The 24,917-nt window shown below is 40.2% G+C and overlaps 1 protein-coding gene across 1 annotated transcript; it reads right to left on the minus strand.

Annotated features, from left to right (window-relative positions):
- Positions 1-4,836: 4,836 nt before the first annotated feature.
- Positions 4,837-20,089, minus strand: GATM (glycine amidinotransferase). The gene is made up of 9 exons (XM_037054535.1): positions 19,922-20,089; positions 18,267-18,488; positions 12,223-12,418; positions 11,277-11,467; positions 10,234-10,371; positions 9,931-10,095; positions 8,291-8,354; positions 7,719-7,835; positions 4,837-5,729 (listed from the first exon to the last, which is right to left on the minus strand). Exons 1-9 carry the CDS (start codon positions 19,988-19,990, stop codon positions 5,617-5,619), a joined length of 1,275 nt encoding a protein of 424 aa, XP_036910430.1. The 5' UTR covers positions 19,991-20,089; the 3' UTR covers positions 4,837-5,616.
- Between the last annotated feature and the right edge of the window lie 4,828 nt (positions 20,090-24,917).

Here is a 24,917-nt window from a genome sequence, read left to right on the forward strand (position 1 = left end):
ATTAAGAAAGATTGATTAACTAAAAAACAAAGTCCAGGGCCTTGTACCAACTGTAAAATGTGGGGCAGTTGCACCAGTGGAAAGGATAACAATGGAGCTTGGGCTTGATGGCCCAGGACCCCCTGCTGTGAGGTGGCCTTTGTCTGTGATTCACATCCTTACTTTTACTCTGTTGCTGTTTTGTGTCCTTGTCCTGCAATAAACTGTAGGTTTATAAGCCCTGCCATTTTGGGTCCTTTGGGTCTTTAGCAATCAAACCTCACTTAACTGTTACTGTTACTGAGCTAAATGATGGGAATCTGAGTACTTTTGCATTATTCTAATGTCTCAAAAGAAGCCATGTGTCCAAAAAGTTGACCCAGAAAAATCTGATGTAGTGCCCTTTTGCATTCTCCTGAACTATTGGGTGGTATTCCTATGTAGTTACAAGTTAACATGGGATAGTGGTCAGATCCATGACCTTCATTTTTAAAGGTTATTCCTGAAATATAAATACTTTGCTTTTTAGTAGAAACAAGACTTGCCCTACGATATAAAATTAGATATTTTTTATTTAACATTAAGTTTATGTTTAATGACAATGGTTCATCTTAATATACACAGCTGTTTCCTCTAGACAGGGATTTACAAAGAGGCATGGTGGTCCCTAGGAAGAGTGCCAGTCTGAAGTTGTTGGCATGTTATCTGGACACCTGGCACAAGATGGCAGGCCTTCTGCCTGCTCCAGATCACAGAGAAGCCACTGGGTTGCAGGAGTAGTAGATGACAGATAGCAAACTGATAGCAGCTGTGTGGTAGAGACGCAGCTGCTTCTGTTTTCCTCCACAACCCTGACAAAAGAGCATACCCAACAACAGTGCTATAAGATCCAAAAATAGAGGCTTTTAAAATCATTTAATTGAACTATCTTTATTGACGTAATTGTCTTATTTAATAATGCAAAAGGCCAGTGGAAGGGACAAGACGAGATGAGGAAGAGGGAAGAGTCCAGGATGGCTTGGCGAAGAGTCAATTGTGACATTGTGTCGAGCCTGCAGTGCCTTTGCACACACAGATAATTGTCCACAGATGGTTGGGAACAGGACCTGGAGCTTAGGATAGGTCAAGAGTAGAAGTCTAGGCATAGGGCCTCCCCTCCCACTGAATGGTATAAATTTGAACTGTATAAATAATGGTATTATAATGGTATAAGCTGTACTGTATTGGTATTAATATTGCAAATATTAATAAATATTTTTATCTACTGATATTTTTATCTACTGTACTGGTTATAACACAGTATTAAACTGTATTATAATGGTATAAATTTGAACTAATTTACTATAAGTTATAAAGTTGGGAGGTACAAATTTCCTCCCAAATTTATACCTCCCCTCCCACATGGCTGCTGGCAGTTAATGGTCACAGGGCAGAGGAAACCTGGGCACAGATGAGATTGCCCAGAAGGATGTAAGAGAAGAGAAAAGGCTCAAAGTCAGGGCGCTGTGTACATCCACCTCTCAAGGGTAGGAAGAAGATAACTTAGCGAAAGAGCTTGAATATCAGTAAGGATAGGAGAGAGTGTACCACAGAAACCCAAATGAGGACACTCAAAGGAATGATCAGGAAGACCTGCATAGTATCCACTGGAAATGACAGTTGAGAGGTCAGGTCGAAGATATACCATCAGTACTTTGTAGGGATGAGGGAGAAATCAGGTAGAAATCACCGATCATTTATTCCTCAGGAGACTGAGGAATAAATAAAAGGTGAAGATAGCAGGTGTATTTTTTAGGAGCTTAGCTCTAAAGGAAAATGAAGTTGCCAGAGGAATAGTTTTTGTTTGAACACTATTTTGAGTATTATTTTTTGCTGAGGGAAAACATACACTCACACACAGGTTGGAATTGTAGAAAGTATGATAACTGATGTAGCTGAAAGAGGAGAGAGATTGAAATCAAAGGACAGTTGTATGGATTAGACCTGGTTAGAAGGTTTGCCTCTTTTTTCTGCTGCAATGAGAGAAGTGTCTCTTAGAGGGTTGAGAAGTAAAGGCAAGTAATGAGATGAAGGCCTGATTTTTCTCTTTAGAAACTTAGCTAGTAAAGGCAACAAGAGGAGGAATTTTAACCAGAGAATACAAATGCAAATAAATCTGTATAGGATTGGAACAGAAAAGCTGAGGGAAGTGACACATTATGGCCTCCATTTCCCCTGTGAAAAATGATACTTTTATGACCAGGTAAGAGAACATAGTGAAGGTTTAGAATAGACACTAAGGAGCATGTGGAGGGGTGTGTAACAGAATCACCAAGTAGTATTTAGGCCTGGGAACATATACCCCAAGTGTGCACCAATCCACACGATTGTACAAATTTCTTAAGCAGGATTCAGTCCAAGTGTAGGATCGATAGGTGCTTCTGTGGGGGATGAGAAAGGACATCAAGGATATATAGGAGTTAAAGGTGTTGGTAAGGGCATGTTAGAAACCTCTGACTCACTTCAAAATACATCTTCCCCAGCCCCAGATTTTTCACGAGTCAAATATTTATCTTGAGAACAGAGACTTTTTTCTTTTCCAGGGCCTAGGATGAGTCCCTCATATTCAGAAGACATTCAGATATTTTTAAATGAGTAAATTAATTAATAAACAAAATTGAACTTCCAGCCAAGGTGGAGGTATAGACAGACACACTGTGCCTCCTCACACAACCAAAAGAAGAACAACAACAAATTTAAAAACAAAAAACAAGCAGAACTGACAGAAAGTCGAACTGTATGGAAGTCCGACAGCCAAGGAATTAAGAAATATTTATCCAGACCAGTAGGAGGGTAGGAGGGGTGGACACATGCAGCCAGGTGGAGGGGACTAGCTGCAAGGCAGCAGCTGGAGGACTGGGTGGTTCCACATTTGAGTGCAGATAAACCAGGAGGAACAACTGGGGTGTAAGACAGACTGTACAACCCAGGGTTCCAGTGCAGCGAAATAAAGCCTCAAAACTTCTGACCGAAAACACCTGTGGGGGTTGAGGAGGCAGCAGGAGAAACTCTCAGCCTCACAGTAGAGTTTGTTGGGTAGACCCACAGAGTCCTAGAGTGTACACAAGCCCGCCCACTTGGGAATCAGCACCAGAAGGGCCCAATTTGACAATGGGAAGTGGGGGAAGTGACTGAAAACCAACAGAGAGTGGAGCAAGCAGCACAGTTTCCTCTTGCACCCCTCCCCCACATACAGTATCACAATACAGCTATGTGGGTTGCACCTCCCTGGTGAACACCTAAGGCTCCACCCCTTACTACATAACTAACAGGTGTGCTGAGATCAAAAAGAAAAGAAAAAGCCCAATGAAAGAACAGTTCAAAGCTCAAGAAAAAATACAACTAAGTGATGAAGAGATAGCCAACCTATCAGATACACAGTTCAAAACACTGGTTATCAGGATGCTCCAGGAACTCACTGGGTACTTCAGCAGCATAAAAAAGACCCAGACAGCAATGAAGGTTGCATTAAAAATCTACAGGGAACCAACAGTGACAGGAAGGAAATCAGGACTCAAATCAAGAGTGTGGAGCAGAAGGAAGAAATAAACATTCAACCAGATCAGAATGAGGAAACAAGAATTTTAAAAAATGAGGAGAGGCTTAGGAACCTTCAGGATATCTTTAAACGTTCCAACATCTGAATTGTAGGGGAGCCAGAAGGAGAAAAGGAAGACCAAGAAATTGAAAACTTATTTGAACAAATAATGAAGGAGAATTTCCCCAATCTGGCAAAGCAAATAGACTTTCAGAAAGTCCAGGAAGCTCAGAGAGTCCCAAAGAAATTGACCCAAGGAAGCATACACCAAGGCATATCATAATTACATTAGCCAAGATTAAAGATAAGGAGAAAATCTTAAAAACAGCAAGAGAAAAGGAGACAGTTACCTACAAAGGAGTTCCCACAAGACTGTCAGCTGATTTCTCAAAAGAAACTTTATAGGCAAGAAGGGGCTGAAAAGAAGTATTCCAAGTCATGAGAGGCAAGGACCCATATCCAAGATTGCTCTATCCAGCAAAGCTATCATTTAGAATAGAAGGGTAGACAGATAAAGTGCTTCCCAGATAAGGTCTAGTTAAAGGGGTTCATCATCACCCAGCCCTTATTATATGAAATGTCAAAGGGACTTATCTAAGAAAAAGAAGATAAAAATATGAACAGTAAAATGACAATAAACTTACAGCTATTAACAACTGAATGTGAAAAAACCAACAACAAAAACAAACTAAGCAAACAACTAGAACAGGAACAGAATCACAGAAATGGAGATCACATGGAGGGTTATCAGTGGGGGAATGGGAGTGCAGGGTGATGGGGGGGGAGGTATTAAGTAGCATAAATGGTAGGTAGAAAATACACAAGGGGAGGTTTAAGAATAGTATAGGAAATGTAGAAGCCAAAAAACTTATATGTACAACCCATGGACATGAACTAAAGGTGGGGAATGCAGGTGGGAAAGGGTGGTGGAGGGGAATAAAGGGAGGAAAATGGGACAACTGTAATAGCATAATCAATAAAATATATTTAAAAAAATAAACAAAATTGAACTCTGTTAAACATTTCCAAATACAAGAATTAAGTTTAAACTTTTATCTACTAGGGATAAATATGTAGATCTCAGAGGATTAGAGTTCTGTCCCAAGAGCTACACCCTGTAATTTTCTATGTTCAGAATAATTAGATTAATGCCAAACTCTAATAAAACCCATTTTGTAACACAAAAGTTTATTAGAATAAAAATATGCATACAGTATTCAACATTAAAATTATTTCACATCACATGTAGGTTTTTTACCTCTATTAGTTTTTTAATGCTATTAAAGCCCAAACTTTAAGTAATTTGCACATCTGTAAACAAATCTTAGATTACCACAGATGCAATGTATCCATTAGATACTAATATCAAAATTTAGGGATGGTAACTGATAATTACTACTGCACTAACTATTTCTTTAAAATGTTAGAAGAAAAAGAGATTAAATCACTTAAAATAAGGTAAGTTATATGAAAAGGTTTTTAGTAGCAACTACCACCAATATTGAGATGAGAATATTAAAAACATTCATGGAAAATTCACTTAAATGTTTGCAAAGTCTAGGTTACTTAAAAAAAATACCAAATTTTAAAAATTACTAAAATTCCTTATTAGAAAGAGACAATCATCTGGTTCTACTTAAGATTTGTGAACATGCTAAATCATTCATGAAAAAAGTGATATATCACAAGTGTAGCAAAAAGTTAAAAAAAAAGATTAGAACCAACAGTTCAAGCTGCCTTTGGAAAAAAAATTAAAAACAGAGGTAGATGGTTAATTAGCAGCCAAGTTACTTGAAGGACTAATTTCTGTCTTGGTACACATTCACCAAATTTTTCTGCCTGAAGCCAAATAGCAAATACATTTAGGAGTAGAGAGGAAGACCTAACACAAGTTATTTTCCTTATAACGAAGAAAAGGAATAAAAATAAACCAGGCTTAAGACCCCTGTTAAGGATATGATTGTTTAAAGCACTACAGTTCATGCACTCTTTAAAGCAGGAGAATGAGCCCTGTCCTATGCTTCCTAGGTTTATCTGAGGACTTGCCCCATCAGGCATGGTCAGTCAAAGTAGGACTGTAGGGTGCCTCGGCGCCTGACATCGCAGGTCCAGCAGTGGAAGCCTCCTCCCAGGGAATTGGCGTGACGAATGTTAACCTTAATGGTACTGATACCTGTATTGAAGGAGAGAGATGTGGCCAGTTAGATGGACTTGCATGAAAGTTTTCCTATAGAAAGTAAGCCTAAAGACAGAGAGGAATCTTGTGTTTCCAATTCCGAAATCTGCCCCAACCCAGGAGAGTCTTTCAATTTTATTTTCACCAATTTCATCTGATCTATTCCACTGCTAATATAAGACATTCATCAAAAAGTCAGCAGAGATTCTGAAGTCTAGTTTGTGCTGTTGACTATTCAAAAGTCAGTAGGTAGGATGAGAAGACATACCTGTCAAATGTCCAAAAACAGTCAAGCAGTAAAATCTCAAGGGTTTTAAAAATTATGCTTTAACTATTTTGTTGGGCTTTTCTATTTTTACCATGTCAATTTAGTAGGAAAAGTATAATTTACCTAACCTGAAAAGTTGACTTCACTAACTCACATATAAGCAAAGTTTATCTAATATGATTAACTTTACTAGGTCACCTTAAGAAAACAATGGAACTGAACTGATATTTTAATATCTGGGTTGTATGGTCATACAGGTACCAAAGCTTCTGACAATTAATTTAATCTGACATCATTTGTATTGACATGGTTATGATGCACCCAATCAACCAGTGGTGTTTGGGAAGAATCTGTCGTGTTTGGCATACTGGGGTTTTAAAAAGAAAATCTGTTCTCCTCCCACAAGAACCCATTATTTTGGGACAAAAGATAAGCTATGGAGTCAGTAAAGGTTCCACTGGTATCATCAGGGAGGGGAAGGCAGCATGAGTCACTGGAAAGAATTTCCTGAGACAGTGACAGTGAGCAGGGCTCTGAAAAGTAAGAATAGGTGGGACAGAGGGAAGGAGTGGGCTTGAGATAAGGGGCGGGCTTTTAAATAAAAGCATCTTTCTTGATAGACAGATGTATCTCTCTTATTCAGATTGCTAGATCCATAATGCTGAAATTGGAGAGAATTCAGTTACTTGAAAAGTTTTGTTTTAAAAAGTTCCTTATGTGTTTAAAAGACTTTGTTACAAATAAAATGTTGTATCTTTGGTGCTCAATAATACTTTAAGTTGAGAAACAATAAAAATTTAGTGGATAAAGAAACGAAACCCAAGCAATTAGGTTACTTAATGAGAACCAGGAAAAAAGTGGCATAGCATCGGGTTAAATCATTTGACTGGGCTTAGTCCAATTCTGACAGGCCAATCCTTTTATACTGATATCACATTAAGGAGGGGTGTGTCAAGGGGTCAAATAATTTTTTCTGGGTAGAACACCTAAAATAACTCAAAACATGACTCGATTACAGCAGGTGTACTTACTACCTAGCCTTACTTGACACTTAGGTTACATCAAATATATTAAGAGTGGTCAGCATACATACTTCTGTAATCTTATATAATAGCCATATGACAATCCTTCCTTCCAACACTTTTCTCTATTGTGTTAGAATATCTGGCCTGAAAGATGAATATCAGGATAAGCAAACTACCACCCAAAGAAAAACCAGTTATGCTTTTTAGTTCAAGTTGAATGATCTACTGCATTTCACTAATGCAACAGAATGATATCTATTGCATTCCATTACTTTGTTCATTGTGTTTATCACACATATAAATCACTTCTGTATCTGTACTCTTATTGTCATTTAAAATATGTAATGAGAAATGACTTTAATGTACCCTCAACAATTTCTTATTTGGGGAAGGGCTGAGTAATGTACATGCTCAACAACAAAAGGGTAGTTCTCCACACATGGACACCAGGAAGTTAGATAAGTCACAGAAGATGGATAAATTTATTGCTAAGGGAATGACTGAGGAGCCTGCAATGCATCTCCGACCTTTTGAGATTATGATTGTTGAAAACAAAAATATTGTCCATCTGTAAGGTAATAACTTTGTACCTCTAAGAGGAATAGAAAAGGAGTTAGATAAAGCATACAACAAACCTAGCGTGTCATTTCTTCAGTTCTTTATACATGACAACATTTCATATATTGTACATACCCAGCTTTTCAAACATCTTTTGGATCGGGACTTCATTGGCATCCACCATAACACGCTTTTCATCTAGCATTAAGACGTTCATGGAAAGCCATTTGGATGACATCCAGAGTGGGTGATCTAAAAATAGCAACAACTTTTAAATCATGTCTGCTAGCATTTTTGTTTAAAGCAAGGATTTGAAAGTGAAGAATATAAACTGTCAGTTCAGTTTTTAGAGTTGACTTTCTCTGCAAATTTTTTATCTTAAGACAATTTATAACTGTAATCAGTCTATACTCATTACACATTTGGATTTCACTTTGTTTTATTTATAAAATCATTTCTTGCTTTATGAGATGCTATTTTATAGTGATTTTTCCATCTTCTCTTTCTCATTTTCTGTGGAAGGAGAGGTTGTGAATGCAAGTCCAGCTTTATTCTAGTATCCGTAGCCCAAGTACCAGTTCACTCCCTACTGGGGAATAGTTTTTTTCCTCTAATTTGCTAAAAACCTGGGCTGCTGTCTGTAAGTGCAAGATTCTTGGTCACTGAAGTAGTCGTTTTAGCCTGTGAGTATATAAAAGTAAACGTACCATCTGGGATGACTGGTATTGGAGGAGTAACTATGGTCCATCCTGCCTTCTTGAAAAGATCAATCTGCAAACCAAAAAACCCAAAGAGGCTTAAATCTATATATACTACTCGTATCATTATTGGTCTCTGATAGCCCTTATGATTAATAGTTATTTTTTAGAAGCTGTCTTCTCCATTGTCAGTATAAAGAAATTAAAATTTTAAGACATTAGGATGATTTTGTTTGAATCCCAATTTAAAATGTACATAAAATCCCCAGATTACCAGATTAAAATTAAATAGTAGAAGAAATGTTAAAACTTTAAAAAAATACTCTTGTGCTTTTCATAGGTTTCAGAGATTTTAAAATATCAAAGATAATTTCCTTGAGAAATTCTCTTTAAAGACAATAAAAATATTTCCTAACTATTTAGTTACAAGAAAGCAAAGATGTGACTGTCAAACCCAGAGTTCATCCACTTAATAGCCCATCACTTTGTACCTGTGACTGTGGTATAAGACAAATGTTAAGGTCGTACTCCCGAAGAACCCTAATTGTCCTTAGTGACCTATTTATTATAACTCAGCCATCCCTATGTTCACTGACCCTCTTAGTATAGCAATGAATTACATTTAAATGAAATGAATAACTAATCTCGGTCATTGGGCCTTAATTTATGGGATGAAAGTGAAGAGTGATGTGGTAAAATAGTGATTTTAAAAACATGTACTGCAGCCCAGCAAATAACAAACTCACTCACCAACCCAGTGGAAGCAGGGGCAGCAGATGGAAATAGGAGGTGCAGGTGATAGGGACAGACCAGCTGCAGTGCAGCAGCTCTGCCCCTCCCTCCGGGTGGGGCTGGCTGAAGGAGGCCTGACCCACTAGAGAGGGCAGAAGACACCCACTGCCCATGGGCCAGTGGCATTGCCCCAGATATACAGGGATCATCTTGTTTGCAATGCAGCTGCAATTGGAACCTGAGCTGCAAGTTATGATACATAGTGGCTCCTACCCCCCACCCCCCCCCCCAGCTCTTATCCGTGGTTTTGTGGCTTTGCTTTCCATGGTTTCAGTTACCTGCAGTCAACCATGGTCTGAAAATATTAAATGGAAAATTCTAGGTATTTTGAAAAAGAGAGAGAGAGAGAGAGAGACCACATATTCACATAACTTTTATCACAGTATATTGTTATAATTGGTCTATTTTATTATTAGTTATTATTGTTAATCTCTTAACTGTGCCTAATAATTAAACTATTACAGATATGTATATATAAGAAAAAAGAGCATACATAGGGTTCAGTACTACCCATGGTATTAGGCATCCACAGGGGGGTCTTGAAACATATCCCCTGAGGATAAAGGGGAACTACTGTGAGACCACTGTTGAATAAAAACATACACACAGGCACAACCCCCGGGCTCTCGTAGCGGCGCAGCCAAAGTCTGATGACACTATACAGTGTATGTCTGAGTATTGGACATCTTGTAGTAAATGTAACATAAGTAATCTAATTATTGGTAATAATTATGTTGAATGTTGTTGAATTTGTCATTTAGACCCATTAGGAATCATGGAAGTGCTTAAAATATAAGTGGCAATTACTTTAATTGCCAGACTCTACTACTTTTCCAGAGCCCTAACAACTTCCTTACCTGGTTACACGGTCGGTCTGGGTTGGAAAGCACAAGACCAGGTCCAATGATATTGAAGGTGGCATCAATATGCATTGGATTGGGATCTTTAAAGGAGATGATATGCACTCTGTAATCTGGAGCAAGATGCCTACGCATCCATTCAATGCCCAGGTAGTTTGTAACCTGAAAACAAAAGGGAGATAAAACCTATAAAGATTTGATTCTGTGAATAGAAAACTAAAAATAGAATGAAAATATTTGAATGTGGAAATTAAAAATACAATAATAATGAGTGAAATTGCATAGGCAGTCTTTATCAACCTGGCTTCTCTGTGCAAAAATATCTCTTCCAGCTCTAATGAAGTCAGCAGCATCAAAGCATGGCTCAAATTCAGTTGTCACAAATTTTCCCTGAGCAGCCAATTGGTGTCTGTCTTCCACAGAATGAATGGGGTAATCCTATTGGAACAAGAATGAACACCGTGCATTGGTTCATGAGAAAATTATTTATAGGACATTGATTGCTAAGAAAATTAGTTTATCATCATCATTTACCCAGTCTACTACTACTACCTGGTATTAGACTAAAATATGCAAGATGTAGGCCCATGCAAATCAAACAACAAAAAAAGCAATTAACAACAAAAAATGGCATAACAGCAATTTCCTGACACTTAGAAGCAAATGGTACAGAGGCAGGAATGATTCCAAAAATACTCCATGACATTGATTTATGTACCTACAATATTGAAAGTCAACAGGATGAAGTCATTCTGTTCTTTTGGAAAAGGAATTTGGTCCCGAGCCTGACTGTTACCGTGAAATGAGATGCTGTGCTCCCCTGCCAAATTTGATTGGGTGTGGTGGAATGAATTTATTACTTATTTCTATTTAAACCCCTAGAAGAAAATTAGATTTTTAAATTATTTCTATAAATTATCACATACCAAGTGATCTAATAAAGGACATATACTTCCTTTTACTGTAAATTTGGTTTGTAGACCAAATTCTTTGACTACATTCTTTTTCTAGAAGAGAATGGAGTCTATCAACATTTCTCAGTCCACCAATGAACACCTGTGAGCCTTCAGGCAAATCCCTGCCAAAGAATGATAGATACTATTTCCTCATGGGCTTGTGAAGTGGAAGCAGGACTGAGGCTGTAAATAAAGTGCTTAACCGAAGACCTGGCACAGGTAAGCACCAAGTAAGTACCAGTATTAGCCATTATTACCACAATATCATTTACTCTTGTTTTCATCATAAAACGCATAACAAAAACACGGTACCAGAGAATCTCCATCTCACTCTCTGGGATCATTTAGAAAAGTTACTAGTAAGCACCCCTATAATCAGGGACTTACTTGGTCATAAAGCTCATTAGCCATTGTGGGCTTCGGAGCGGTTGTCCACTTGGCGCCACGGCGGAAGTAGTCTTTGATAATCGATCGGTACGCACGGTACTCGAAGAAGCGAGCACGCCATGCCATGGGAGCCTCGATAATCTCATTTCCCACGACTATCAGGATGTCTCGAGGCATCGCACCATATAAACCTATTGGACCACAGAGTTGCACAATGACCTTGGTAATGCTCATTTGCAAGATAGAAAAGTCGATGGTATCCCATTTTTTTGTAAAATAAAAATCACAGAAAATGAGTAGTGTGAATGTACATAATTATATGCAAATGGGAAAAATATGGAATGATACATACTGGATTGTTAACATGAATTCTGTGTGAGGATGGTGAAGCCAAACAAAAAATAGAGAGAAAAGAAAAAAAATGAAATAAGGTCCTTGTGCAAAAAGGTCTGGAACCACTAAGTTTTCATCTTTTGTAAGCTCCTTCCTTGCTACACAGAAACAGAGTTCTTCAGGGAATATCTGTACCACAAGGTAAAAATTGGGCCACCGATTGCGTCTGGAACTATCAATTAGATAGAACACTGAACCCAGGTCCACAAACAGTCTTGTGGCAGTGTCAGTTAAAAATGGAATGTTTCTGTTCCTCTCTTCACTTCTGTTCTCAAGGAAAATTAAATAGAATCCACTGTTTTTATGTAAGAAAATTACCATAAAGTTTAGAAAAACTGATTCTTTCAAGGAGAATTCATATTTACAATGGAGTTTTGAATGTGTACATCTTAATCATATCAAAAAGAACCAAACTATTCCTAAGTAATCTTTAAAGCTTTGAAGAATTATTAAAACAAGGAAATATCTGAGAAATTATCAGTTTTCTCCTTATACATTAAGAAATAAAGTAAAAATTAAGACACTAGCTATTTAGGGATCTTACATCACTTACCCGTTGATTCAAAATCAGGAGTTTTATACTGCACTGACCAGTCAATGGGGTCAGGCCTCCTCACTGTCACTCCTTCCATTTTTAAAATATTGCACATTTCTTCAATTTCAGCAACAGCCTTTTTCAAATGATCTTTGGGAAAATAATGGCCTCCATGCTTCTGGTAAAATGGCCAATACTTTTCGTATGTGTTTGCCTAGAAGCAGAAGATAATAAGTGAAATACAGAAGAAAAATACAACTCATGCTAGGTTTATAGGAGAACCATGATTTATATAACTTAGCAGAATTGAGAAAGACCACATCTTGTCCCGTGTTGATCCCCAGCATGGAGTACAGTGCCTCTATGGGAAGACACTCAATATTTGTTGAATGAAGAAGTCTCGATTCCCTAGATGCGTTGAGACCTTTGGCTTCTTTTGCCTGTTACCACTCAGTGTGTCTGCCTCACACAGGCTTGAAATCCTCTTGGGCCAGTTTGTACATGCTTCATAGACAAAATAGGACACAAGTGGTCCCGTTAGACAGTCTTGATGAAATTTAAAAAAAGAGAACAAATGAAATAGCATAAGAAAGTAAAGGGGCACCTATATGAAGACAAAACAATGGACTATCCATGCATCCCAGAATTCTGTCTAGATAAGAGCACTTAAAGATATTTTGTAGGAAAACAGGGAGCTGCCTCCTTAAAGGTTAGGGACATACTCTCATGTATGTTTTGTTTCTCTTAAAAATGTATTAGTTTGAGTGCGGGCCTGTGAACCAGATGATCGCGGTTCGATTCCCAGTCAGGGCACATGCCTGGGTTGCAGTCCAGTTCCCAACAGGGGACACACCAGAGGCAACCATACATTGATATTTCTCTCCCTCTCTTCTTCCCTTCCCCTCTAAAGAAAAATAAATACAATCTTTAAAAAAATGTATTAGTGATTTTCCCATCCAACAGAGTTACCACTTAGAAAATTGTGCAGTAGTGCAAGTCTCCCTTGGTGCTTCCTACCCTTCCCAGCCAACAGGTCTCAACCCCACCACACCTCTCCTTTCCCCAAACCATCCAACTCTCATTGCTTCAGGTCCTTTTGCCATAGAAGAAAGCTATCTAACAAATGAAGTCACAGATTTTTAATAGCTAAAAAATATAAAGCTTAATATTTAGAAAGTGACCAAGGATTATATGCATTTTAAAAGACAACTGAATGGAAAGCAGCTGAATGGTTTAAAAAAGGCTCAACCAGTTCGCACTCAGTGGCTCAGTTGGTTGGAATGTTGTCCTGTACACCAAAAGGTTGCAGGTTCAGTTCTTGGTTGGGGCACATACCTAGGGGTGCATGTTTGATCCCTGGTTGGGGTGCATATGGGAAGCAATCAGACTGATGTTTCTCTCTCTCTCAGAGCAATAAACATATCCTTGAGTGAGGATCTTTTTTTAAAAGGCTCAACCAATTCGCTAAAAAATTACTGTTGAACTAGGGTAGGTATAACTGTAATAAATCAATTTTTGAAAGTATAAAAATTTAGAGGATTCTTCATTGAGATTGTTTGGCATGAGATTGCTTTGCACGTGGCTGAGTTCTCATTCAGTTTAAAGAACCATGTGAGGAAATACAGGTGAGGCATATGGATGCAATTTATCGAGTATCTAGATGAAGTAGAATTCTGATCAGAAGATCCAAAAGCCAAGAAAAAGCCCTGGGCCTTCATCAAAAGGTCGGCTAAGCAATGTACATTTATATGTTTTAAGTTTTAAAAAATGTTTAAAATGTAAAAAAAAAAATTTCCACATATCATTGATTAACTAACTACCAGTCTTGATCATGTCAAATAAGGTTTCCATCACCGATCAGTTTCAGACAAGGAAGAAAAACTGAGTAATGAAATAGTTTGTCTAAATGTCTAGCTCTTTAATGTCAAAGACAGTGTGTTTTCCGGATTTTCTGTCCTCACTTCCATTTCCACCTCAGCCTAGTGAATATCAAGCATACGAAAGCAGACCTGCCTCTTGTTAGTTGAGTGTCAGGTTCACATCAGTTAGACCTGAGCTCAGCCTGCTGGAGAAAGATTAAGAATCTGAAAAACAGGTCTTTAGCAAACAAAGAATGCCAGTGAAGTTCTAAACTAAATTTGCCTCTATTTTTGTAAATAAAGTTTTATGGGAACAGTGTCTACAGTGTTTTGCACTGCAATGGCAGAGTTGAGAGTTGATTAGTTGCAACAGAGACCTATGGTCTGCAAATATTTATTATCTGGTCCTATACAGAAAAAGTTTGCTGAACCCTGTCTAAATTATTAGTTAGTTGCTTTACTTTTAAAGATCTATAGGCAAACATTGGACTCAATATCTGGTCTATGAAAAATGTTATCAGTATTAAAAATGTACTTTTAAGATCAATCCATTCTTTAAAAAACAAAACAAAACAAAAGCACTTCACTCTATTCTACACCTAGGAAGTCCTGTAGCAGCAACCAGAAGGAGAGGATAATAATGACTCTTTATATTCCTCTCAGACACATCCTGGTACTGCATCCATTCACCACTTCCTCCTTCTCATGCCAGGCACATCTCTTATAATCCACTGAAAGACAAGAAGCCTTTGAAAATTTAACACTGGATTATAGCAGATGCACAGCCATGCTGTCTTGCCAGGCATATTCCAGAGTATCCTGTGGGACTATTTGTGCAGAGTGAAGCTTGCCTAGATAAATATTGAAGTAAACTTCCCTGGGAGAAAAAAGTTGTTTGAACAAGTGTGACTTATATAGCTCTGGCTAAGGCTGGACAAAGTTGAAATGATCAGGGTACATTACATTTTCCAAGAGATAGTTGGGAACTATTTATACTTCTTTTACAACCCTGCTAAATGAGTTAGCAAGGATTTACCAAGTATCTGCAAGACTTAAAAAAATGCTTAGCATATTATAGTTTGAATATTGTAGAGATGTGGTTGCATTCCTAGAGACTGTAGTCTTTCAGAGCCTCAATCTTTTCACAGTGGTTGCCAAATGGGTTTTATAGAAGGTCTTTGGAAGACTAGGAAATCTCAATAGAAATTTCTTATTTATCCAGCTGCAAATGTATTCCATTAACTTTGATTGATTTTTATATTTTATAAGAGATCCTTTATCAAGGGCTTTATAAAAAAGACAAAGGCAAAACAAAAAGCACATATTTGATGGAAAGTATTCATTATATTTTATAGAATTAAAAAGCCATATAGCTTTTAAAAATTGTGCTTCCTGACAACTGCGTTACTCACTCCCATAGAGTTTTTCTAGCACTTACAGCTTCCCACATACTGTATGCTCTAATTGCATACAGTTTACTATATTGTTTTATCTTTCATTGTTCCCCAAACTGATTAATACATCTGTGTCATTTTCCTCCAACTAGAAGGTAAGGCCTTGCCTTCTAGGGTCATGCATTTCTTAGATTTACTTTTCTCAATACCTAACCCAAGGATATGTTTAGAGAGAGGAAGGGAGAGAGGGAGGAAGGGGGAGACAGAGAGATGAGAGGGAAACACTGGTCAGTTGCCTCCTGCATGTCCCCTGACGGGGTATCAAACTCACAACCTTTTGGTGTATGGATGATGCTTCAGCCAACTGTGCCACCCAGCTACAGTTTTTAGCCTAGGCAATACCTAGCTTTTAGTATGTAACATAAAGCAGAAATATCTAGACAAATGAATGAAGTCAATACTGCTAATGCTACAAATATCTACAACCATTATACTCCCAATGTACACTTGTCATGTAATCAGCAAACTGGACCAATACAACTATAATGAGTTATGATTTTATCCTTTAAAATAATTACCATGTAACACTTTATATTATATTTAATCTTGTTAGGTAGATAGCAGACTTCTTAATATCTTCATTTTATTGACACCCAGAAATTTGTGGAATCTTGCGCAAGGTCAAACAGCCGATTACCTGAGAGTAGTTCTCTAACTTTACTGAATACCTAATTCAATCCCAGTCTCCTGACTTCAGCCCGGTTCACTTCCCACAATCCCATGAAATGACAAAGTCTAAAGTTATAAATCAAGTGACAAAAAACTCAAACTAATGACTGAGAACTCTGATTACATAAAAGCACATGGTATAAAAGTCAATAGTTTTAAAGACAAGAAGAAGGATAATGTGTTCCTTGAAGCTGAAATTTAATTTCACCTATTAAAATGGTTATGGGATGGGGCATCTTTCCAAGAAAAGACTTCAAAGATTGTGCCTTTTAAAACATGTGGTAACATATAAATCAACCTGTTCATCAAATTTCAAATATCAGAACCAAAGGTAGTTTCAGAACAATCAGAAGTTATCACTTTTTCCATTACTTTGCCTTCAAGGTCTAACACAAGAATCTTTTTTTTTTTTTTTAAGATTTCCCAACTATTCAGCACCTGGTCATCGCTTTTTCCTTAGCTCTCCTGGCACTTCAGTTCAACTGCCTTCCCAGTTGGTTGGCATAAGATACTCAGTATTAACCTCTCTTTCTATGTGAGCATAGTATCTCTCCAAATACTAAGTTATTTTCTAATAATACCTCTGGAGCCCTGGAACAATGTAGGTAGGCAACATTTATGATGATGATGACAATAAGGTAAAAGAGTTTATTTCATTGATCCACATCACAAATACAAATGTAAATATTCAGGAAGAATTTACGGTAAGTACACTGAAGATATACAGTACACTGTAACCCATTATTAATGGAAATGTAGGCTGTGTCTACAATGTTGATGGCACTCCCTCAGATACGGGACCCCTAGGCAGCACACAACCTGAACGCCAAACCATGGCAGTCCTGGCCATAGAATATTACACATGAAGAACAACAGGAGCCTTTTAAAAAGGGAAATACTACTTGGTACACAAAAATCCGGTAAGGCTTTGTGGAGGGTGCCATTGGAGCTAAGTGTTAGTAAGAGGGGTAGGTTTAAACTGCAGACAAGGCACCCAGGAAGAAAGGTGGAAGAGAACTAGGTGGAGCAAAGGTATAAGGCTTGTTTGGGGATTAGTGAGTAGTCTGATTTGGCTGCTTCCATGGTGATCTTTAAAAGTCTGCTGAAAACCAAGGTGGAACATTACAGATGAGAGACACCCGATAGGAATGCATATCTGCTAACCTGCCATACTAACACATCTCTAAAATGAGTCAGGGAGTGAAATGGGGAGTCCTCAAAAGATAGACAAGAGCCAAAGTATGAAGGATCTTGAATACCGTGAGAGCTTTATCTTAAGAAATAAGGTAGAAAATACAGGAGGAATGAGTAAGAGCAGGATGAGTAACATGATTGAATTTTGGTTTTTAAAAAAATCTCTCTGCTAGACGATGGTTTGAAGAGTGAACAGAGAAGACCAGTTAGGAGTTAACTGCAATGGTCCAGGCAGTAGATGACAACTTGACCTGAGGCCGCAGCAGAGGGATGGGGGCAAGGCTCATTGTGACAAAAGGCTTGTGATCTTGGGGAATGGACATGGAGGATGTGACTGCAATAGAAACCAGAGATGATTCTTTGGTGTTTTAGCCCGAGTAAATAGGAATGCCAAAAACTTAAAGGAAAAAATGAAAAAGGGTCCAGTTTAGCAGAGTGATTGGCAGTTGAATTCAAGATATGCCAAGTTTAAGGTCCTGTGGCAACATCCAGTACGGAGTTTGACGTATTGAACTGAACAGAGTTCAGGAGAGAAATTGGGACCAGAGTGGAGGTAGGTTCTGAAGCTGTGAGAACAGTCAAGAGAAGAGGGCCAACAGTAAAATTCTATTCAACTCCAACATGATAGATGGTGAAGGAAGATGTGAGGAATAGTAAAAGAATATCTCCAGAAAGGAGTCTCTCAGAAGCTAACAGAGGGAGTTGTCATTTGTGTAAATAGTGTCAAATACTGCAGATATGCCAATGAAGAGAACTTAAAATCAGCTCTGGACTTGGGACTCTGGAGTGAACTAAGTGAAAACAGTTACAGAAGACAGTGGGAGCAGAAGCCAGACAGAAGGTGAGGAGTGACCCCACTTCAGATGAGCGAACACCCTCGCTGTACCTTCACCTCCACGGTGAACGGTGGAACACAGGCGTTTTCTGCTCTGCCAACGATCACTTCCTCTAAGGGGTCCCATTCGTTGTAAGAGGAGACTGGGCAGGCCTTCTTGGGCAGAGGGTCAGTAGCCTTGTTGTCAGCTGCACAGGAATTCCGGGAGGAAGCCGGAGCTGCCTGGGTGCTCTGGAAGGTTCGCTGCACCCATCCTGTTAAGGTTCTTCCAAGCTGCCAAGAACAAACAAAAGATTATTGTGTAGTCCTATAAGCACGTGGGGGAAGGGGAAGTAGAGGTGGGATGAAAACCTAGGGTACCATAGTGACATTTAAAATCCTCTTGGAGAGCATAAGCCAAGATGTTAATTTATAGGTTGGTAGTAGTGACAGGTGTTTTACCTTCCTATTTATGAATACATTATCTTTGCATCTGCTATGTTCATTGACATAACTCTTTAAAACCCTTCAGAAGATTTTGTCCCCAGTGACCAGACACCCATTTATATCTTAGAATGGTTTCTGCAATCAAGCATTAATCAAACTAAGCAACTCATCTGCAGGTAATGGGCCACTCTCTTCCCAGAAAACTGCAGAGAGCTGCTCCGTGTCAAGACCGTCTGAGGGGAGGGGGTTTCCTTCCCTCCTTGGTATCAAAGATTCCCAATACTAGGCTACCAATATTTTCCCCAAGTGAAAATATGTAAAGGACTTTATTTTTCAAAATAATCAGTTTCAGACCAAATTTTTTTCATTGCCAATATACACTTCACATTCCTTGGCAGTTCAGTTCTGAGAATGACCAAGTGCCAGTTACTCCATTTCACACGTGGTCCATGGCCCCCTTGACAAGATAAGGATTTACCCGGCACAAATTTACACAACTAGAAAGGAGATCTAAGAACTTTAAAAAAAAAAGAGCCTTTGAAAATGCAGGACCTATAAAAATTAGCACAAAGAGTCCCTCATCCCCAAGATCTCAAGCCCCAAATCTCTTTAGGGCCTTAGGAAGGAGGCCATAGGATATGCCAGGACCACAGGGAGGAGAGTGACAGCTGTTCTGGAACCAGTTGCTGGGAATAAACTGCCTTGATATTTCACTTTTAGGAGCTAGGGAGGGTTTGCAGGCTCGCGCCCACTGACTAGAGAAGCCGCGGGTGGGGATGGGGCAGAAACTCAGTACAAATCGAACTGACTCCAACGCCTGTCGCAACTCAGGCAGGACTCCCTGTTACACTTGGGGTGGGCCTGCTCGCTCCCTCTCCGTCCTCAGGCCCCAGATTGCCCCTCCTCGGATCCACCCTACACGCATGCTATGCCCTCCGAAGGCAATGAACCCGATAACACCACCCATTTACTACGAGGTGTTACTTGCTGCCCTCATCCCCTCACTCCGCGCCGCAAGTTCCGTGGAGCGAAAAAGGTCTGGTTGGGGAGGGTGGAGTCCCCTGGGCTGATGGCCAGCGTGGCCCGAGAGGCGCAGAGACCAACTGTACCCACAGGGCGTGGCCCCAGCAGCTGTCTTCTTCGCCCGGGGCACCGCCAAACTCCCGGCAACCAGCAAAGGCTCTTGAAGCCAAGCTTCCAAGGGGGACCAGAGGGGACCAGGTCATGCAAGGCTGGCTGGGGAAAGGCGAGGGAACAAGGGAGGCGGGCAGCACACGCACCCGAGACCCGATGTAGTGCACCGCCTCGGCCCCGCGGCTCCCGCCGCGCAGACACCGCACCCGCAGCATCGCGCCACGCCCGCCTGGCCGGTGATCCTTGTGGTCAGGGCGCTGCGGCCCGGGAGTCCACTGTCCCGAAAGCGTGCCCGCCGCAGGCTGTCCGGGCGCGCGGCCGCTGCCTTTTGTAGCCTCGCCCCGCCCTGGCCACCCCTCTTGCTCCAATAGGCTGCGGGAACAGGTGGCCGGGAATTGGGAATGGTAAGGGACTTCCCCGGGGCTCAGGGTCACTTGGCGCCTGCCCCCTTTTAGCTGGTCAATGCACCAACCGACTCCTGCGGCGCTCAGAGAAGCCCTGCCTGGGTTCGAGAAGAGGCCGGGGATCGTCTCTAGGGAGGGCGGGGAGACGGGGAACTCGACTTCTGACGAAGGAAACTTAATAGTATACACATCCATTGTTTTAAGTTTACCTTTACAGATTTATTCATGCAAAGCACGAGTACAATCACACGTTTAAATTCATCTGTGTGCACTGACCCAGCCCTCTTGTATCACTGTGAACGCTGACCACCTTAGGTGTGGGTGGCTGCTTAGGGCTACACCGGGAATGACACTGGAGAGGACTCGGGCTGCAATTCAGGTCACCCGCCACCCCGAACACTACACTTTCCACTCACCAGCTTGTTAGGTGTTTTTGGAATACTTGCCGAATCATATAGTCTCTGGCTATGTGCCTCTGGCTTGAGAAACCCAATCACAAAAACAGAGAAAAAAATGGGCCAGAAGTAAGTGAGGACTACAGACAGTGTCTTCCCTTCCATTTCATATATTTAAAATTTTGTTAGATTTGATTAGGATACATTTATTGGGGAAAGTAGTCCCCTAACAGTGAAAAGTCTTAATTGCTGTGGATTTGTGCAAAACTAGGGAACTTAGTTTGACTTTTAAGTTCCCAGCAAGAGAGGGGGCAGATAGATTTGAGTTATTTCATTTTTCTACCTAAAAATTTGTAATTATTAATTTTTAGTGAGTTTTCTTTTCAATTCTGGTGTCTCAAATTAGTCTCAAACTAATTTTCCAAAGTTCATTAATGGAAGGCACCAACCAGGGTGGCATGGAGGAAAGATCTGCGCAGAGGCCATTGGGAGAGCTGGGCTATAGCCTTGACTCTGTTACAGACTACAGTGTATCTTCTTGAGTTGCAATCTTCTTATCCTGCAAGGAAGAACAATTGCATTTATTGTCCCTAGCACACACGTCATTGGGGAGCTGAAAGGAGAGATTGTACGTGCAGAACTTGGTGTGACACTAGAGTTATGTGAATATGATGTGATATTTTACCAGCTCTAACAACGAGGAGGCCTCCAAATGCAATAATACGGTGAAAGGAGTCAGAAAGTGTAGGTTCGTGCCTTAGCTCTACCGCTAACTTGCTGTCTGATCTGGAACCTTCACCTTCTAGTGAAGGCTTTGGGAAGTTCCTAATATTCTCAAAATTTACAAAGTGCCTTCTCCCAACAATCAAATGCACCTACTTCTAAGGTCCAATTCTCTCTGTGCACTTTGGGTGGCCAGAGATGTGCTCCTCAATGAAGGGATTTCAGAGTACAGTATGTACACGTAATACATGGTATTGACATTATTTATGCCATTTCTTTTTTTTTTAAAGATTTTATTTATTTATCTTTAGAGGGGAAGGGAAGGAGAGAGGGAGAGAAACATCAATGTATGGTTGCCTTTCGTGCATCCCCTGCTGGGAGTTGGCCTGCAGGGAACTGGCCTGCAACCCAGGCATGTGCCCTGACTGGGAATCCAACCGCGATTGTCTGAGTCGCAGGCCCGCACTCAATCCACTGAGCTACACCAGCCAGGGCTATTTATGCCATTTCTGTTGGGGATCTGAGGACTCCTCATGTCACTCTTTAGAAATACAGTTTTAATTTTACAGATATAAGAATTGGGAGTGCCTGGAAATCATGAGGCCAGATGTCCTTAAGTTTTGCTTAGAGAAAAACTCTTTCTTTTTTCTTTTTTAAATTATATTTTATTGATTATGCTATTATAGTTAGTCCCAATTTTCCCCTTTCGCCCCCTCCACCCAGCACCCCCCACTCCTTCACATAATCCCCCCACCATTGTTCATGTTCATGGGTCATGCAGATAAGTTCTTTGGGTACTCCATTTTCTATACTGTACTTTACATCCCCATGGCTATTCTGTAACTACCTATTTGCATTTCTTAATCCCCTCACCTCTTCACACATTCTCCTACATCCCCATCTCATCTGGCATCCATCAAAATGCTCTCCATATTCATGATTCTGTCTCTGTTCTTGTTTGCTTAATTTGTTTTTTAGATTCAATTGTTGATAGATATGTATTTTTGCCATTTTATTGTTTATAGTTTTGACTTTCTTTTTCTCAAATAAGTCCTTTTAATATTTTATATAATGGTTTGGTGATGATGAACTCCTTTACTTTTTTCTTGTCTGGGAAGCTCTTTATCTCCCCTTCGATTCTAAATGACAGCTCTACTGGGTAGAGCAATCTTGGTTATAGGTCCCTGCTTTTCATGACTTTGAACATTCCTTGCCAGTCCCCTCTGGACTGCAAAGTTTCTTTTGAGAAATCAGCTCACAGTCTTATGGGAACTCCCCTGGAGGTAACTAACTGCTTTTCTCTTGCTGCTTTTAAGATTCTCTATCTTTAATCTTTGACATTTCAATTATGATGTGTCTTGGAGTGGGTCTCTATGCATCCATCTTGTTTGGCGCTCTCTGTGTCCTGGACGTGCAAGTCTATTTCCTTTGCCAGATTAGGGAAGTTTTCTTTGATTAGTTTTTCAAATAGATTTCTAATTTCTTACTCTTTCTCTTCTCCTTCTGGTACCCCTATGATGCAAATGTTGGACTTCTTGAAGTTGTCCCTCAGAGGCTGCTTATACTATCCTCACTTTTTTGGATTCTTTTTTTCTTGTTGCTCTGATTGGTTGTTTTTTGCTTCCTTATGTTCTAAATCATTGATTTGATTCTTGGCTTCATCCACTCTACTGTTGTTTCCATGTAAATTGTTCTTTATTTCAATTAGTGTCTTCTTCATTTCTGACAGGGTCTTTCTTATGCCACTGAGGTTCTCACTAAGTTCCTTGAGCACCCTTATAACCAGTGTTTTGAACTCTGCATCTGATAGATTGCTTATGCCCATTTTACTTAGTTCTTTTTCTGTAGTTTTGATCTGTTCTTTTATTTGGGCCATGTTTCTTTGTCTCCTCTTTTGGCAACATCCCTGTGTTAATTTCTATATATTAGGTAGACCTGCTTTGACTCTGTGTCTTGGCAGCATGGCCAACATAGTAGGAGTCCTATAGGGTCCAGTGTCACAGTGTTCCCTGTCACCTAAGCTGGGTGCTCTAGCTGTGCCCTTTGTGTGGGCTGAGTACACCCTCCTTTGTAGTTTAGCCTTGGTTGCTGTTGTCAGGTCAATGGGAGAAATTTTCCCAGGCCAGTCAGCTGCAAGGATTGGCTGTGACCACTGACCGCCAACCTTTACCCTCCTTGAAGGATCGGCTGTGAGGGACAGAGTGGTGGTGCATGGACGTGGTCTATTGCTGTCTGCTGAGTGCACTGGTCCTGGGGTTTCCTGAGTAGTGTAGCCCAAGGTCAGACCCTACCTGTGCTTTGCCTGGGGTCACCCTGCCTGAGCTATAAAGCGATCAGAGATGGCTGCTACTTATTCTGGGCTTGGAGATTCCCAAGTGAAGCCATGTTGTAAATCTAGGCTGGCGGCTGCTAGGGCTGGATCTGGAGCTCACTAAGGCTAGCTGTTGGTTGTTTGAGAGGATTTAGGAAGTTGTGCATTATGAGCCAAGACCAGCCATTCATATGGAAGAGCAGGTCATGTGGACCCAAAAGTTGGGTGAGGCAGAGTCTCTGGGGATCTCCAAGGCAGGTCAAACTGTGTTATCCAGGTTGATGGAGTCTCAGATGTGGCACCAGCTTGCTGGCTCAGTGGCTCTGTTTGGGGAGAGCTCAGAAAAGGGACAATGGCCTCTGTTCTCCCTGACGCCAATATGCCACTGGCGTCTTTCAAGCTGCTATCCTGGTGCTAGAGCTCAGAGGAAGTTAGTCTGAGTAGGTGATTCTGTGTATTGGTTCTTTAAGAGGAACTGCTTGGGGCTCCAGAAGTTTCTTCCATGGTCTCAATCCTTGCTGGTTTTTCTCAGCCAGAAGTTGTGGGAACTTATCTTCCTGGCACAGGAACACTGGGCTGGGTGGCCCGGGTGTGAGGCTGGGACTCTTTGTTCCTGAGATAACCCTCCTGAATTTTTATCCACTATGCGTGGGTGTGGGACCAGCCTGTTCCATATTTGTGCCCCTTTTACAAGTCTGGATGGATGTGGTTTCTTTAATTTTGTAGTCATCAGACTTCCACTCTTCTTGATTTCTGATGGTTCTGAATGATAGTTGTTCTATATTTTAGTTATAATTTTGATGTGTTTGTGTGAAGAGGTGAGCCATGTCTGCCTACACTGCCATTTTTACTGGAAATCCAAGAAAAACTCTTATTATAGCCATAGAACATGCACTTACCTCCTAGAATCCAGGGGGTATCATGTGGATGGAGCCCAAGCCAGTTCTACTGCTATAAAAACAAATCAAAGCACTTTTCTCTCTCTCTTTCTTTCTTCTTTTCTCCCTTTCTCTTTGTTACTTATTAATTTTTTGCTCTTGGAAAAATTCTGTAACAGTTTTTAGACTGACATCATCAGTGGGAAGCACAAATATTCTGCAGTTTATTTGTCTAATACTGGGCCACCTTGCAAAGCAGTGACACCTGGGCACTCCCTGGTCTTTAATTGCTGCTTCCTCTTCCACCCGACCCCCAGATGAAATGGAATAGACCGTGAACTCTTGCCTTCTTCTCCCTCATTGACAGTAAATTAGTTTTGTGTGGATACATGTTTTCATTTCTCATTGGTCTATACCTAGGATTGGAATTG

Source organism: Sturnira hondurensis, unplaced genomic scaffold (genome assembly GCF_014824575.4).
Source record: "Sturnira hondurensis isolate 20B ecotype Veracruz unplaced genomic scaffold, ASM1482457v3 Scaffold0008196, whole genome shotgun sequence".
In the NCBI taxonomy this organism is placed as follows: Eukaryota; Metazoa; Chordata; class Mammalia; order Chiroptera; family Phyllostomidae; genus Sturnira; species Sturnira hondurensis.

What these genes read in the sequence shown, in the direction of transcription:
- GATM (XM_037054535.1), bottom strand. Translation starts at nt 19,990, where the DNA reads ATGCTGCGGGTGCGGTGTCTGCGCGGCGGGAGCCGCGGGGCCGAGGCG. An exon ending in CGTTCACCGTGGAGGTGAAG is followed by an intron (nt 12,419 to 18,266) that starts GTACAGCGAGGG and finishes TTCTGCTTCTAG; the next exon opens with GCAAACACATACGAAAAGTA. An exon ending in CTAATGAGCTTTATGACCAA is followed by an intron (nt 10,372 to 11,276) that starts GTAAGTCCCTGA and finishes TTGTTCCAATAG; the next exon opens with GATTACCCCATTCATTCTGT.